Source organism: Meles meles, chromosome 11 (assembly GCF_922984935.1).
Source record: "Meles meles chromosome 11, mMelMel3.1 paternal haplotype, whole genome shotgun sequence".
NCBI lineage: Eukaryota > Metazoa > Chordata > Mammalia > Carnivora > Mustelidae > Meles > Meles meles.
Genome location: NC_060076.1, coordinates 50,996,995 through 51,014,807, shown reverse-complemented (window position 1 = coordinate 51,014,807; position 17,813 = coordinate 50,996,995). Strand labels below are relative to the sequence as shown.

The 17,813-nt window shown below is 44.7% G+C and overlaps 1 protein-coding gene across 2 annotated transcripts in view; it reads left to right on the top strand.

Annotated features, from left to right (window-relative positions):
* The window catches only part of ADAMTSL1 (ADAMTS like 1), a 935,024-nt gene that overhangs the window by 844,017 nt on the left and 73,194 nt on the right, over positions 1-17,813 (top strand). For both annotated transcript variants that reach the window (XM_046023640.1, XM_046023641.1), the window contains 2 exons: positions 6,621-6,800; positions 11,238-11,372. In XM_046023640.1, coding sequence (XP_045879596.1) covers positions 6,621-6,800; positions 11,238-11,372 — 315 coding nt within the window. The remainder of the gene's footprint in view (positions 1-6,620; positions 6,801-11,237; positions 11,373-17,813) is intronic.

The following is a 17,813-nucleotide window of genomic DNA, read 5'->3' as shown; positions in this document are numbered from 1 at the left end:
ATTTATTTGACAGAGAGAGAGAGAGAGATCACAAGTAGGCAGAGAGGCAGGCAGAGAGAGAGGAGGAAGCAGGCTCCCCGCCAATCAGAGAGCCGGATGCAGGGCTCTATCCCAGGACCCTGAGATCATGACCTGAGCCGAAGGCAGAGGCTTTAACCCACTGAGCCACCCAGGTGCCCCCAGAATATTCTCTTTTTAATCCGGAGAGAATATTCTTGCTGACCAGACCACCTGTTGTATTTGGAAGGCTGCTGGCACCACACAGCCTGTCAGCATCCTGAGCTGCCTGACAGGACGCCTTCCAGAAGCTTCTTCCATGGCGTGGTGCGAGAAAAGGAAAGGATGCAGTAACTAGAATGTTAGCTGCGGCAGTTATTCTGAAGAACCATGGAAGTCTGGAGAGGAGGAGTCTAGCATGTCACATTTCTCCATACGGACTGAGGCAGACATTGATAGGGGTTCTCAAAACCCGTATCCTTCTTTTTCCTGGGTGCCCATCCTGGTCCCACTGCTCAATATCCCTTATGGTGGGGAGTGGCCAGGTGAGGAGAGGGACTGTGAGCAGTGGTAACAGATGTTTCTTCCAGGTGTGGCCCTTCAAAGCCTTCCCAACCATCCTCTATGCTTTGTTCTTCCCCTCTTCTGTTTGACAGATTAGAGATAATCCCTGAGGAGACCTTGGGGTGCATGTATTTAAAATAATAGAGCCACAAGCATTCTGTGACCCTAACCCTGTGGGGCAGTCAGCTCTTTGGACTCCTGGATAAACAACAATCAACCTCTATTTTGTTTGCTCCATGATATATTTGGGGGTCTACTTATTAGCATAGTCTAGCCTACCTGAATAAATATACTGCCTGCCGCTGATGCCTCAACTATTTATTTCTGTATCACCAGTCCTAAGAATTTTATCTCCTAAGTCTTTTGAAAGCGTCTTTTGTTCTTAGGACAAAATCCCTAATTGTACCATAATCTATAAAGCGTGTAAAAGCTAGTCCCTGTCTGCTCTTCCCCCCACCTCCAGAAATAATAGGTCATGCTACTTTCTTCTCTGTTGTCTGTACTACAGTCACTGCAGCCATATTCTACTCCTTCAGAGGCAGCCTACTCTTCCTACCTCGGGCCCTTTGCACATGCTGGTCCCAGTGGCTGAAAAACTCCCTTCTTCCCCAAACTTTTATCTCCTACAAGGTCTTCTCAACTCTTCTCAAGCAGAGGAAAAAGTGTGGGAGTGATACACTGGATTGGATGACTTTTCAGAAAGAATGCTTACCATACTCACTGCTTAGTATTTGTGATGTTTAAGGGTTGGGAACAATTTGTGAGGTGGCATCTTACAAGTTGAAAGCATGTTTGTACAGGAAGTTATTTCATGAGAAACTGCTAACAACTCAAATATAGGAGGACATGAGTTACACTACATAAATTATGTAATATTCTTAATATGGAGTCCAAAATAGCCATTAAAATTACGCTGTAAGAGAGCCATAGAGGCACTTGTATTAGTAAAGTAAAAGTCACTCCTACTGCTCTTAACCATTATAACACTCAGTATTTTGACTGGAGACGCAGCTCGAGGATGATGTCTTTGTCCAGCAAATTCACAGACCAACTGTGTAATCAAAAGCAGGCTCTTGCCCACCACTTCGAATACATGCCTTATTTAACAGAAGGCACAATGACAAAGATACACAGATTTATTTTAGTCAACCATGATTAACACAAATGGTTCTCTGCATAAAAAGAAAACTCAAGACTGTCATGGGCGGGGCCAGGCAAGAAGTGGGCACAACAACCTGAGCTCTCACAATCAAGTCCCCAAGAGTGAGTCTCTGGGTAGAGTCAGGGACACAGGGCACCAAGTGGCGAGATAGAATTGGCCTAAGTTGGTTTTAGTGTCCCTGGCTCCCCACAGTACGTATTTCCTCACCTGGATTCTGGTTCTCTCCGTCCCCTTTAAGCACCCACTTCCTTGTTGCTTGTCCCCTTGCTCCCCATTCTCTTACTCTTCCCCATTTCATCTCTCAAGAAGAGACCCAGCACGGTCGCTCTATCTCTGGTCAGTGTTGTGTCTCTGAGGCATGTGTTTACGGTGGTCGGGCAGGGGGTGATGGTTGCGCCCAGAAGGCCCCACCTGCACTGCCAAGCCCTGCCTGAAGGCCAGCTCCTTAATGGGAAGCCCTTGTCAGAGGGTTTGTCTGATTCCTTATCTGGGAGGGCGGGGCTTGAAGGGATATGACTGAGGAAGGTCTCACTGACGAGGCTGGACACACAGGCCAAGGGAAGCTTTACAAAGAGAAGCTAGTGTCTGATGACAGAGATAGATTTATAGTTCTGATTTCCTGGAGCTACCAGAATATTTCAGAGGAAACCAGACTGGCTGTTCTTTGGAAACAACATGCTTTAGATTAAGATCTTCCTCCTACTTATTCTAAACTGGGTTATGTGTCCTATAAATCACATGCGGAGGCAAAACCTCCGAGGATGGGGTGGAGATCTAGGATCAAAGAAAGCCTCAGGGAATTCTATTCTATTCTGAGTATGCCCAGGGAAGCCAGCTTTGGGTGTGCCACAGGTGGGGGTATCTGATGAGGACGGTGATCAGGGGACTGGAGCTGGACCCTGGCACAGCAGCCGTTCATTTCTTTGTACTGTGAAAGCGAAGACCCTTAGGGTAGATGTCACCCACTCGAGGTCCAGAGGAAGCGAGAATCAGCAGCTGGGCCTTGGCTCTGTGCTGATGTTTTTGGCTTATTAATGGCAGGTAATACCTTTATAAAGAGCATACTACCACGCCTTATTGTCTCCACCTCTTCCGCTGCCCTCTGACTTTCTGTTCCCTGTAGGCCTCTGCAAGGCCAAGTGGAGGGCAGTTCCTATTTATTACAACTCCTAAGAGCACTGGTGGTTTTCCATCATGACTCCTACCCACTTCAGATGAGAGCAAGATCCAGATTCCTGTTGGTCTTACCTTTGCCAGCTCTCTGGTGTTCCTCCGCCCTTTACCTACCCATCACCACTGCCCTGAGCCTGGGCCCCCATTACCTATTCCCTAAACGACCAAGACAGCTTTTGTTTTTATGATGTAACTTTTTAGTCATCCCTACGTTCAACATGGGGCTTAAACTCACAACCTTGAGATCAAGGGTCACTTGCTCTACCCACTGAGCCAGGCAGGCACCCCAACTACTGTGACAGTTTCTTTTCTTTTCTTAAAGATCTTATTTATTTATTTGACAGACAGAGATCACAAGTAGGCAGAGAGGCAGGCAGAGAGAGGGGGAAGAAGGCTGTCTGCGGAGCAGAGAGCCCAATGCGGGCCTCGATCCCAGGACCCTGAGATCATGGCCTGAGCTGAAGGCAGAGGCTTAACCCACTGAGCCACCCAGGTGCCCCATGTGACAGTTTCTTAACTGGCCTCTCTGTCCCAATCTTTCCTATCTTCAGTCCATTCTCTGCACTGCTGTTGGCTTACTCTTCTGGAAGTCTGGCTCTTTAATGCCCTTCTCTGTCTGCCTTTTCCCTCTGCCTCTTGTTTCTCCCCTCTCCCTGCCCAATTTCCTCTCTTCTCCTGAGTGTCTCTGCCTCTGGCTGTCCTGCAGGAGCATGGGCCCTTGCAGAGAAAGAGGCGCTGGGAGCAGCAGCAAGTCTTGCTACGGGGTTGTCCATGTTGCCGAGATCCTCAAGAATGTTGGTGCTAGAGACACACACACTGTCCCATCAGCTCAGTGGTGGAGGGAGTGTTCCCACTCCCCTTCACTTAGTGGAACCAAGGGCCCATTTAGTCCAGCTGCCTGGCTCTAGAACATTCTTAGGTCCTAGCGGGGACTGTGTGCTTGCTGCCCACGGCACTCTTCAAAAGAACGTGCCAACAAGGGAAATACTTGTAGAAAATAATCTGTAGGACCTCAGTGCTCCTTGTGCTTTCAGGAGAGAAATGGCAGGGAATGCTTTCTTCAGCTTACCTCTTGGAGGCTTTCTCCTGAATGCTGTGGATTTTTTTTCTTTTAACCTAAAAACTAAGCTCTGGGTCCAGAGCCCAAGCTGCCATAACTAGGCATCACGATGCTCTTGCTCTCCCTAGTGGTGCTGCAATGAAAACTCAGCTTTTCTGCCTCTTACCTGCCCCATCTTCCCAGGTGTATTCAGGGGCTGGGCCTCCCTGGTCCCTGTGCAGTTGAGCTCTGGGAGTCATGGGACCTGCCTCTCCCTGATATGACAGGCATGCAGTCTCCGAGCCTTCATCCCATTTCAGCAGCACTCCTCCTTCCAGCCAGTTTGGTGATCCATAGGGTTTCTCATCAAATTATTGTTAATCGGAATAAAAGAGAAAACCAGAGAATCCCTCCTCTATTCTCGGAATAGGGAGGAAGGCCCTGCAGACTAGCCAGATACTTTGACCAGCATCTTGGGCCCCTGCTCCAGGCCCAGCTGAGGCAGCAGAGCAGCCAGGATACCCGTAAATTCCCACAAGGCCGTTCATCATCAGTGAGGGAGTATAAGACCACCTTCCCGCCTCTACCCTACTTCCTCCTCCTGGGAGCTCAGGAGCAGGAGGTCTCCAGGGACCCATAATTAGGGCTGCCACTGAGCCAGGGGTACAGAATAGACAGCTGGTAAATTCCGTTCAGAAGATTCATGGACAAGTAATAGATACACAAGCCATCCCTTGAAGATGTCTGTGTCCTCACCAGCAGGCTGCCCGTTAAAGGCAACACTGTCCTTGCCCCAAATGCAGCATGTAGCCCCAACTCAGAGAAGCTCAGAGCTAAAGGCTAAGCCCTTTGACTCTTCCTGACTTTGACCCCCATTGACCAGGATTTGACATTATTGACATACCCTAGATACACACCCAAGAGCTGTGAGTAAACTTGAGCGGAGCCAGCAGGCCGAGGGGTGAGAGAAATGGAGGCTTCTGCTCCCCAGAGACCTGTGAATTGATGCCCCACATTTTCTGCCTCTGGGTTCACTCCAAGCTCAGCCTCCTGTGGAGCCTCCCATGCATGCTTGTCCTGGACCGGGGCCTGCTTGCCAGCATGGCAATCACAGGGAAATGTCCTGAAGAATTAAAGCTGCCACCTGGGGCTGCTATTACAAAATGTCCATAGACAAGGTGGCTTAAATGTCCAAAATGTATTTCTCCTAGTACTGGAGGCAGAGAAGTCCAAGCTCAAGGTGCCAGCTCCTGCACCTTGAGAGCTGTTGAGAGCTCTTTTCTGGATTGCAGACTGCCATCTTACCATGTCTTGACATGATGGAGAGAGAGAGAGGGCTAGCTCTCTAGTCTGTTCTTTTTTTTTTTTTAAGATTTTATTTATTTGACAGACAGAGATCACAAGTAGGCAGAGAAGCAGGCAGAGAGAGAGGAAGGGAAGCAGGCTCCCAGCTGAGCAGAGAGCCTGATATGGGGCTCAATCCCAGGACGCTGGGATCACGACCCAAGCCAAAGGCAGAGTTTTTAACCCACTGAACCACCCAGGCGTCCCTCCAGTCTCTTCCCATAAGGGCACTAATCCCATCATGAAATCCCAACCCCATGAGGTCAACTAAACCTAATTATCTCCAAAGGCCCCACCTCCAAATACTATCACATTGGAGGGGGAGAGGACTTCATCTTATGAATTTGCAGAGAAACACATTCAGTCAGTGATGCCCCTAGAGGACAGAGCCCAACTTCCAAAGACAGGTACTCCATCCTAACTCATCACACCCTCCCCAGCTCTCTCTCACAGACGTTAAACTTGGACTGATGAAAGAGCAGAGTACTTTGTTTTTGTCTCTTTCTTTTGTCTCTTTCTGTGGGGTGCTATGGCCGCAGCTCTGTGTTCTCTTATTCTAAGAAAATACATAGGCTCCAAAAACTACAAGCGTGTTTTCCATGTATAGTGTCAGTTCTGGTCAGGTTCCAGCAGCTTTCATTTGTCTGGTTCATACTAGACAAAATACTAAGATTTTACAGCTTTTAACTTTTTATTAAAGTGTAATATCTGTACAGAAAAGGGGACATATCACAAAGGTCCCAAGCCCACCAAACCAGCTCTCTGGTCAGGAACCAGAGAATAATCAGCAACCATGCCCTTTGTCCCCAGTTAGTCTCCACACCTCCCTGTTTGTCCCTGCCTCTCACTAAAGCCACAAGCCTGAGTGCCAATAGCCTATATTGATGTTACTGGGTTTTGTCTGTCACTTACAGAAATGAGATCATCCAATGTGTACTCTTTCTGTCCAGCTCTTCTCACTCAATGTTTGTTTCATGTGCTTGTTAATCATTCATCTTCACCACCGTATATATTTGGGGCTTATGTCCATCCCTGGTTTCCGCACAGAGTTTGGGTACTTTCCTTCGTCTTGGCAAGTGCCCTTTACCAGCTGCCCACTTGCTATTCTGTTAACTGGCCTCTCTTTTCCTGCCTCATCAGTGTGAGCTTTAAAAGACCAAAGCTCTCAAGACCATGGAGAGGTCACAGGCATTATTTGGTTTGGCCAGAGGTTGGTAGAAGACGCCCAGGCAGATGCTTCCTGCCGAGTAGCCCCTGGGAGGGTCCGCCAAGCGGTGGTAACTGCCTCCAGGGTCACCTGAGTGTGTTCTGCTGATGCGTTTATTTTTTATTTCTTCCTAGGTGTGCCTGAAGCTGAAGTCACTTGGTTCAGGAACAAAAGCAAACTGGGCTCCCCTCCCCATGGGCACGAGGGCTCCTTGCTGCTCACAGACGTGTCCCCCTCGGATCAGGGTCTTTACTCCTGCAGGGCAGCCAATGTCCATGGAGAGCTGACCGAGAACACGCAGCTGCTGATCCTAGGTAAACACCCCGAGGCCGACCGTCCAGCCCACCCTCGCCCTCCCTTTATCCCTGATGCAACTAAGTACATAAAAGCAATATGCCTTCCCCTCCTCCCACCTTAGGGCCTTGCAGTAGAAAGAACACATACCCAAGGGCCAGGCAGACATCATTTTGAACACTGGTTCTACTGCTTATTCACTGTGTGTGACCTTTTGTGATCTTGGGCGACTCACTTAGCCCAACTAAGCCTTAGATGCTGGCCTTGATGTGGATGCACAACGGGGACTGTCCATGTAGGGGGAGGCAGCTACCAATGCTGAAGAAGTAAAGAAGTTATTGTTCATTTCTTCTGCATTAAGGACTTCTTTGAGCATCGAATGAAAACTATTGATGACCCCCTCCAGAAAAATTCACACATATAACATTTTTCATAGAATTTCAGAAAGTTCATAGTCCAGCCCACCTCAGGTCCACACAGATACCCCCCGCCCAGTCCGTTCAGGCTGCTAAAACAAAACACCACAAACTGGGTAGCTCATAACAACAGAAGTTTATGTCTCACATAAGACATATGTCTAGAAGACATTATGTCTTCAAGAGGCTGGAAGTCCAGGATCAGGCGGCCAACGCTGTCGGGTTCTGCTGAACCCCCTTCTCTGTGTTACAGACCACTGGCTTCTTGCTGTGTCCGTCCATGGCAGAAGGGACAAGCCAGCTCTCTGTGGTCTCGTGTATAAGGGCACTAATGGCAATCTTGAGGGCTCTGCCTCACCTCCTAAAGGCCCCATCACCTTGGGGGTTAGGACTTCACCTATGAATTTGAAGGGACACAGGTATCCAGACTACAGTACCCCCAAATATAAGAACCCATAAGAACACAGTTCTTCACATAACATAGGTATTAGAAATAACGGCCCCTGGGACACTATCTAATATTCCCTGTTCCCCAGTGCTGGACTCAGCCATGTTGGGAGCAATAACTGGGTTACTTTTATCCTGTGGACTAGGGACCCTTGGGTTATCTTCCCCAGAGTCTGGAACTTGGTGGGATGCAGTAAAAAGGCTTGTTTTCATCTTACCACTTTTTTTTTAAACCAATAATTAGAGCCCTCATGCTAGTTTTCTCACTAAGAGAAAGCTCTCATTCTAAGGGAAAAAAGAAGGAACTGTGAGAAATACAAAGACTCACACGCCACACATACACACACATTCATACATTATAGACCTCCTTGGGGAAAAATAATTAACCTTTATATTGTATTTCCATAACCCCAATTGCTGATAGACGAAAGCCGAGGGTCTCTAGCCCCTGCCCACTCAGGTTTCAGAGGGGCCCTGGAGGGTTTTCATCTCACCAGTGGCTGCATAAACCACTCGTCATCTTAGAAAGCCACAGAAAAACCCCTTGGTGAAGGATGTCATCTGTTCTGTGCTGGTTTTCATGCGAGTCTGGAGCCCAGGGCCCAGGCACTGTTGCCCCACACTGAGTTACGGGGCTTCCTGTGGGCTTTTCCTCCTGAATAAGTCTGGCTTGTCATCTGCACTGACAGACAGGAAATCATGGCTGCGTGGTTGTGACCATGGCTTTGCCAATGAAGGGTGCACGTTGTGCCTGCCAGCTCCGGCAGGATTGCAACTGAAAACTGGCGTGACTGTGAACACAGAGCTGGACAAGCAGGACGTCTTCCCGTTTTAATCAAACATGATGAGAAAAAAAAAATCACTGTTTAGACTCTTAAGTTGAGGGCTTTTCCTGATCAGAAGCCTTGGTTTATCAATCCAAGTATTTTTAGTTGTATAGATGCTTTGTGGACATAGAAGTAATGTCTCTTTTTTTTATTTTAATCAGCCAAAAATTTGGTTTAACTATTAAACAAGGGACTTCATGTATAAAACTGAGCTTTCACACCAAGCTCTGTGACCTAACCCATAGCATGGAGACTTGATATGTAATGAGACTTTGCACTTATTTATTCCTCTGGCCATTGGATGAATATTCATGATGTATTGCCTCTATGTTCCATCTCGAGCATTGGGATAAATTTAAGAGGTGACCTCTGCCCTTGGAGAATTTATGGTTTCCCTTGGAAGATCAAATGGACATGCACCAAAGAAGAACGATATGATAAAATCTCTAAGGGCATTAGGAGGGGCTGACATTTGGCCCAAGAATAGCTGATGGTTTTGAAGATGGGACATAACCTCCCTTCTTGGCTTTTGGGAAATTAGCAAGGGTTTCTTGAGTTTAATATTCTTCTTTTTTTTTAAGATTTATGTGTATATTTGAGAGAGAGGGGGAGAGAGAGCGTGCAATCAGGAAAGGCAGAGGGAGGGAGAGAAACTCAAGCAGACTCCCCACTGAACAGGGAGCCCAACATGGCGCTGGATCCCACAACCTCAAGACCTCGACCTGAATGAAAACCAAGAGCCAACATGGAAATGACTGCGCTACTCAAGTACCCCTTGAGTTTAATATTCTTGAGGGAATATTCAGTATTCAATTTCAATATTCTCAAGGGAATATTAAAAAAAATGAGTGATGGGCATTAAGGAAGGCACTTGTTGGGATGACCACTGGGTCTTGTGTGGAGGTGAAGCGTCACTGGCTTCTGTTCCTGAAACCAGGGAGGCACCGTATGGTAACGAACTGGAATTTAAATTGTAAAAGTTAATTGTTTAAGTTTAAAAAGATGGGAAGAAGAGAGTCTAGGTTGGAGTAAACTGCTGCCATCAGGTCCTAAGATCATGGTATTTCAGAGTAGAAAGAGATCTAGGAAATGATGAGTTTCCTCCCCATTTTGTAAACAAGGAAACTAAGGCTCAAGGAAATTAAGTGACTTGCCCAAGTTAGGGAATGACAGAGCCCCAGCTCAAATGGAGCATTCCTGAACCCAAATGATGTTTTCACCTATACCATATGAGGAATATTTTAAAATTATAGGTAACACATATATAATGTAATAATGTAATAATTTATATATATTAAATATACATAAACATATATTAAAATATGAAGCTCATCATTGTTTTCTGTATGCAGTGGTCTTTTGCAGTCAAGGCAGAGTAGACAGAAGGCATATTTCTGAAGCAGACTCTGAAGCCATCATGACTTACTTGCCACCCCCTTAATGAATAACTGACAAAGTGACAGGCACATAATAGGCTCTCGCTGGACACTGATGAAATATGACCATCTGTTACAAGAGAAATACTCCTGCTCCTCTTCAGACTCCAACAAGAGCTCTACAGAAAAAAATGGGAGTCCGCCTTGGGAGATGTAGGAAGTGGGGAAACAGGATTCTGCTTCTTGTCTCAGAGAATCTTGAGTCCTCTCACCACCAGAAGCTTCGTTAGGTCCTTGCCTCTTTATTTGTCCAGTGGAAATGATAAGGCACTATAGTTCCCATTTTTGTCACTTCGGGCTCCAGTTAACTAGACCTCTGATGACTTCACTCCTAAATCCTTCTAAGATTTTAAAGAACAAATCCCTGTCCTGCTTATCTGGTCCTACCTGGGCATAAAAATCCAGACCACAAAGCAAATTCATTTCATCAACTTCATAAAGAAACCTTTTTCTTCATGGAAAGTATCACTCATAGACTTCTTTTTTTTTAAGATTTTATTTATTTATTTGATAGACAGAGATTGCAACTAGTCAGAGAGGCAGGCAGGGAGAGAGAGGAAGCAGGCTCCCTGCTGAGCAGAGAGCCCGATGTGGGGCTCGATCCCAGGACCCTGGGATCATGACTTGAGCTGAAGGCAGAGGCTTTAACCCACTGAGCCACCCAGGCGCCCCTCATAGACTTCTTATAAATAAGAAATTCCTGGGGCACCTGGATGGTAAAGTCAGCTAAGCATCTGACTCGATTTCAGCTCAGGTCATGATCTCAGGGTTGTGAGATTGAGCTCTGTGTCAGTCTCCATGCTAGACGTAGAGTCTGCTTAAGATTCTCTCCCTCCCTCTGCCACTGCCCTTCCCCCCACCTTGCATGTGCACGTGCATGCTCTCTCACTCAAATAAAAAAATTCCTGTTGTGATGTATGCGTATCTGGGGGGACAATAACAAAACTCTCTACAGGAATAAGAGTTAAGTGAAGGAAGGAGTGAAAACTAACACAGGACTTGGCATATAATAAATGCTGAAGAAGTGTTAGCTTTTTAAGAGTATTTTTATAATATGGTTTAATTTGCCTACACATTTATAGAGACCCAGTGGTACTGTGGTATAAAGTGGTATTCAGTAAGGAACTCTTAAAATCAACATGCCTGATTCTTATTACTGACCTCATTGTTTTGGGCATCAAATATTGATAGGCACACCTTCTCTGTGGGGGGAAAAATGATGCTGAAAGGCAGCCATAATACCTGCCTTACGTGCATGCCCATCTTTCCTTCCCTCCTTAATATAGCCTCCACGCTTTAACCTGCTTGACACCCCCTTTGCCTTCCCACAGATCCTCCCCAAGTCCCAAAGCAGTTAGAAGACCTCAGGGCCTTGATTTCAGCCACTGGACCGAACCTTCCTTCAGTGCTGACATCTCCTCTGGGAACACAGCTGGTCCTGGATCCTGGGAATTCCGCTCTTGTTGGTGAGTCCAAATCTCTGGAACGTTGGGCTGAAATCCAGGGCTGGACAGGATTTATGGATGGGTGACTGCTTGCAGGTGGGATTGAGGCAGCAGGAGGGGGTGGCCAACAGGAAATCACTAAATTGCCTACAGAATCCAGACTCACCAGTGGAAACTTGGCTGACTTTCCATGTGAGGTGAGTGCAGATCTTAGTCTGGACTCTAAAGCTTGTCTAGATTCCAACATGGCTCCTTTCTGAATCGTCTTGGGTTAATGCCACAGTCCAGATCCTCTCAGTCAGATTGACTTACTGAACAGTAAGTAAAGAGCATAGCAGTAAAAATAGCTCCTATATCTCCATTCCCTTGCCAACCATACACCAGTATGTGCCCATGACCTTGTCCTAACTCAACTAGAGTTTTAATCAGCTTTCAAGAACAAAAATCTAGATAATTCTATTTAGGTTAGCCTTCTATATACATAGGGCCTAAAACCAACCCAGATGGACTCCTCCAGCAAGTGTTTAAATAACTTTACCAAGTAAAGCTTCCCTGGCACCTGTCAATGGGAACCTTCACCAAGTTATTGCCTGCATGGTTGGTGCTCTCTGGTAGGAGAGGAGGTGCAGGGGACCATCGATGTCCTGGGTCCTCCACTCGAGAATCATGGAGATGCCACAGGAACCTCTGTACTCCTGCCTTGACTTCTGGAGAGGGTCAAGGTGGAAGAGAAGAATTATATGCCTTCAAAGCCCTGGGGTGGTGAGGAACAGGTCTACAAAATGGGGGAAATCCTCATGCTAACTCTTTGAGACCCCAAATGTTGGTAATGGTAACTAAAAGTATTCCTTTGGCTCAAAGTGGAAAGTTCCTCTTCTCTCCTCTCTACCACCCAGCAAGGAGTAGAAGACCAAAGTGTGCCCAGTCATACTGATAAGTATGCCTTATCAACATGGCCACAGGGACTGGTATAGGATTACAAACAGAAAGATTACCTTCAGTTTTCATTATGATCTAAATAACAAAGACTGCTCATAGTATATGAGCATGTGGAAAAAGCTTATAATTTCTCTGTTTCTGATCTGATCCTAAAAATAAGACACATATAATGACAAGTAGCCCTATTCTATTTCTCATAACTTATACAAGCTTGGCATTGAGTTTTTCCACATCGTATTAATCAGAATTCATGGATGTTTCTTACTGCTGTCTTTTGGCTTATAAATGGTAAATGTATTCCAAATTAAATGTGAGCATTGTAAACCTTTTTTTAATCTTAGACTCATCACTGTGAGAAATTGTCACAACTATTCATCATAGCCCAGTCATTAGCAGAGGGTGCAGCAATTGTTTAGTTTCAAGTTCAATAATTCTTGGGTCACTCAGATGCCGTTCGGCATGCTGGAAAAATGAACCTGCTCATATTTTTCCATCATAGTTTTACTTTCTTTCTTCTTTCTTCTGGAATGATATTTCGTCTCATTGTAGCCATTAGCAATAGAATTTATTGTGCTTTATGCTGCTCTGTTCCATTGCTAGTTCATAGTGCTTTGTTACCTTAGACTGGTATTTAAATCTAACAGTTGAAAGACACTGTAATACCCTAGCCCACATCCAGACTGTTCCATTTGAATGGGACAGCAAGTCAGTTACCATAAAGTCCCTGAATGTAACTGCTGGGGCAACTCTAGCAGGGAATGTTGATGCCTCGCCAGCACTGGAGAGGTCGGAGGGATCTACATGGAATTGCGGAGATGAATTAAGAAACGATGTCAAGTATCAAGACTCTGGGAAATTCGTCATTTGAAATAGACCAGGGCCTAGCTGATGCTTTGGAGCTGATCACAGAAGGATGGGTGGGATTCAAAGAGGCAAGAAAAGGAAACAGGCATTGAGGGTGAAGAAGATGCTATTAGGCTGGCAATAATAATGTATAGAATGTATATCCAGTATCAGTAAAGAAAGAGCTATAAAATACCACTACTTTGAGAGTGATGATGGGCAGCTTAACTGGGATAGAAACTAGACCATTTAAAGGAAAAAGCCTCAGCCAGAGCTTGTCCACTCAGCTTTGGCTTTGACCCTCACCCCAAGAATTCTAATACACCTTCTCCACCTTGAGCTTCCCCAGCTATCGACTCATCCTGATCTGTTAGTCTAGTTCCTCTTATTTGCACTGGTTCTCATCCCTGGCTCCTGCTGGTGGCCCTTTGAGACAAGAGCACCTGTTCTGGGTACAAACTTAGGTTAGGGAGGTAAGTCTATGTAGGGTTGCTGCAGGCTTAGAATGGGAAACAGTGTCAAAATGTGGAGGACCTTGATGATTAGACTAAGGAAATAGATTGACTATGTGGGACAGATATTTAGAGGGTTTTTAAGTAGGAGAACGATGTACTGAAAGATATATTTGAAAGAATCTGGTATTCTGCAAGAGTAGTCAATAGCGGGAGCAATTTAAGGAAGAAACCCTGTTTTGAACGTAACAAATGTTCTAGGTCAAGATGGGTATGTGGCAAAGATACTGTTAATTGCCCTTTTCACAATCAACGCATCTTCAATCAATCACATCATTCTTTTTCATTCAGCCCAGGCACTGCCTTGGATTTCATTGTAACATTGCCACCAAGCATGGTGGCAGTTGACAGATAGGACGAAAGCCATTTGCCAACCCTGTTGTTGCCAGTAAACGGTGACATTCCTGTGTATGTATTTCTCCCATCGATGAGATGCGTTGGCTGCAACTGATTCAGAGAACTTTGTGGTTCTGTGACATAGGGATAATAAGTCATGGACCTTGATTCTTATGTTTTCATGGGAAGAAGGAAAATCGGAGTTTTTTTAAAGCCATATATCAGAGCTGGGGTACCTGGGTGGCTCAGTGGGTGTCTTCAGCTCAGGTCATGATCTCAGGGTCCTGGAATCGAGCCCTACATCGGGCTCTCCGCTCAGCAGGGAGCCTGCTTACCCATCTTTCTCTCTCTGCCTGCCTCTCTGCCTACTTGTGATCTCTGTCTGTCAAATAAATAAAATCTTTTTAAAAAAATCTGTGGAAGAATATTTAGAGACACGGAAACATAACTGTTATGTACCAGTTAATGAAAAAAGTTATGAGCAGTATATGGTGTATGATTTTGTTTTAGACAAAAAAAATGCATATAATGTGCATATCAATGGCTAGGAAAAAGATCTTAGTACTGGTTTTATCTGGGCTAGGCAATTACAGATAATTTTCAGTTTTGTTTTGGTTTTTTTGCTCGTATTTTTAATTGTTCTGCAATGGAGTTGTATTGCTCTCATAATAAAAACTCCAATAAAAGTTATTTATTGTATAATATAAATGCTAATATTGTATAATATAAATGCTAATAGCCTATAAATGATACTGTGAGAAATATTAATTTTGAGTCTTAGTGACCCCCCCCCAAAAAATTGAACAGAAGGCTGCAAAAAGGTGTAGGTGTGTGGGGAGGCCCGAGATGCTGCTACTGTAAAATTGGAGCTTTGAGACCTGGATCAAGACCACTAAAGGGGGGACATGGGCCTTGCCCTCCACAGTAGTTGGCACAGCTCAGGCCTCCCAGCAGAAAGGACAGCTGTTAAATAAGGGCAAAGAAAATTAGTACCTGTCTTGCCTAGGACAATGAATCTGGTTAGGCTGGGTCCATTCTGCATGGCCAAGCCTCCACTGGCGATTTTCCATGTCTGTGTCATACAGCAAAGAGTATGAGAGCAACAAGGGACTCATTGATCCCCAGTCTTCATGTACAGTCATGGAAAGTGAGGCCCACATGGGCCTATGCATGTGTCGTTCAATCAACATTCCTTCTTGAAAGTTTCGGCAGTGGCTTGAAGGTGAAATCAATGCCAGAATGTCTGTCAACTAAAATGGTCACTTTTGGAGTAGAATCACCTACTGGGAATCTCAAGGCTTAAGTTGTAATGGAGAAGAGTTAGCTCTGATATATGGCTTTTTTTTTAAGATTTTATTTATTTATTTAACAGACAGATCACAAGTAGGCAGAGAGACAGGCAGAGAGAGAGAGATGGGAAGCAGACTCTCCGCTGAGCAAAAAGCCTGATGTGGGGCTCGATCCCAGGACCCTAAGATCATGACCTGAGCTGAAGGCAGAGACTTTAACCCACTAAGCCACCCAGGCGCCCTGATTATTCCAGATTTAATTCTGGTGGGAGGTATCATAAATTCAACCAACTCTCTCATGTTGAACTTTTGGATTCTTTGCAATCTTTTGCTAGTATAAAAACATAGATGAGATGAATATTCTTATTCCTAAAATTTTTGTGTATATCTCTCTTAGGATAAATTTCTAGAAGTGGAATTATTGTGTAAAAAGTTTTGTATCTTTTAGTTTGTGCTGTTTTCAAATGATCCTCCAAAAAAGTTCTACTTCTTTATATGTGCACAGCACTATTTGAGAATTCTCACTTCCCTAAAATTTTATCAATAGTGGTATGACCAAGAGTTTTTATAGTTACCATTTTAATTGGTGACTATACAACAGTGTAAAATACAGTATGAAAATTATATCATTTTAAATTTTTATTTCTTTGTGATTTTTAAGAATTCTGATTTTTAATATTAGTCATTTGCATTCATTTGTGAGTTGTCAGTTCCTTTGTTCATTTCATGATAGTTATTTATCTTATTTTAATGATTTGTAAGATACATTACATATTTGTATATGTTTTTTTTTTCCATTTTATTTATTTTTTCAGCGTAACAGTATTCATTCTTTTTGCACAACACCCAGTGCTCCATGCAAAACGTGCCCTCCCCATTACCCACCACCTGTTCCCCCAACCTCCCACCCCTGACCCTTCAAAACCCTCAGGTTGTTTTTCAGAGTCCATAGTCTCTTATGGTTCGCCTCCCCTCCCCAATGTCCATAGCCCGCTCCCCCTCTCCCAATCCCACCTCCCCCCAGCAACCCCCAGTTTGTTTTGTGAGATTAAGAGTCATTTATGGTTTGTCTCCCTCCCAATCCCATCTTGTTTCATTTATTCTTCTCCTATCCCCCTACCCCCCCATGTTGCTTCTCCATGTCCTCATATCAGGGAGATCATATGATAGTTGTCTTTCTCCGATTGACTTATTTCACTAAGCATGATACGCTCTACTTCCATCCACGTCGTCGCAAATGGCAAGATTTCATTTCTTTTGATGGCTGCATAGTATTCCATTGTGTATATATACCACATCTTCTTGATCCATTCATCTGTTGATGGACATCTAGGTTCTTTCCATAGTCTGGCTATTGTAGACATTGCTGCTATAAACATTCGGGTACACGTGCCCCTTCGGATCACTATGTTTGTATCTTTAGGGTAAATACCCAGTAGTGCAATTGCTGGGTCATAGGGTAGTTCTATTTTCAACATTTTGAGGAACCTCCATGCTGTTTTCCAGAGTGGTTGGACCAGCTTGCATTCCCACCAACAGTGGAGGAGGGTTCCCCTTTCTCCACATCCTCGCCAGCATCTGTCATTTCCTGACTTGTTAATTTTAGCCATTCTGACTGGTGTGAGGTGATATCTCATTGTGGTTTTGATTTGTATTTCCCTGATGCCGAGTGACGTGGAGCACTTTTTCATGTGTCTGTTGGCCATCTGGATGTCTTCTTTGCAGAAATGTCTGTTCATGTCCTCTGCCCATTTCTTGATTGGATTGTTTGTTCTTTGGGTGTTGAGTTTGCTAAGTTCCTTATAGATTTTGGATACTAGCCCTTTATCTGATATGTCGTTTGCAAATATCTTCTCCCATTCTGTCAGCTGTCTTTTGGTTTTGTTAACTGTTTCCTTTGCTGTGCAAAAGCTTTTGATCTTGATGAAATCCCAATAGTTCATTTTTGCCCTTGCTTCCCTTGCCTTTGCCGTTGTTCCTAGGAAGATGTTGCTGCGGCTGAGGTCGAAGAGGTTGCTGCCTGCATTCTCCTCAAGGATTTTGATGGATTCCTTTCTCACATTGAGGTCCTTCATCCATTTGGAGTCTATTTTCGTGTGTGGTGTAAGGAAGTGGTCCAATTTCATTTTTCTACATGTGGCTGTCCAATTTTCCCTGCACCATTTATTGAAGAGGCTGTCTTTTTTCCATTGGACATTCTTTCCTGCTTTGTCGAAGATGAGTTGGCCATAGAGTTGAGGGTCGATTTCTGGGCTCTCTATTCTGTTCCACTGATCTATGTGTCTGTTTTTGTGCCAGTACCATGCTGTCTTGATGATGACAGCTTTGTAATAGAGCTTGAAGTCCGGAATTGTGATGCCACCAACTTTGGCTTTGTTCTTCAATATTCCTTTGGCTATTCGAGGTCTTTTCTGGTTCCATATAAATTTTAGGATTATTTGTTCCATTTCTTTGGAAAAAATGGATGGTATTTTGATAGGGATTGCATTAAATGTGTAGATTGCTTTAGGTAGCATGACATTTTCACAATATTTATTCTTCCA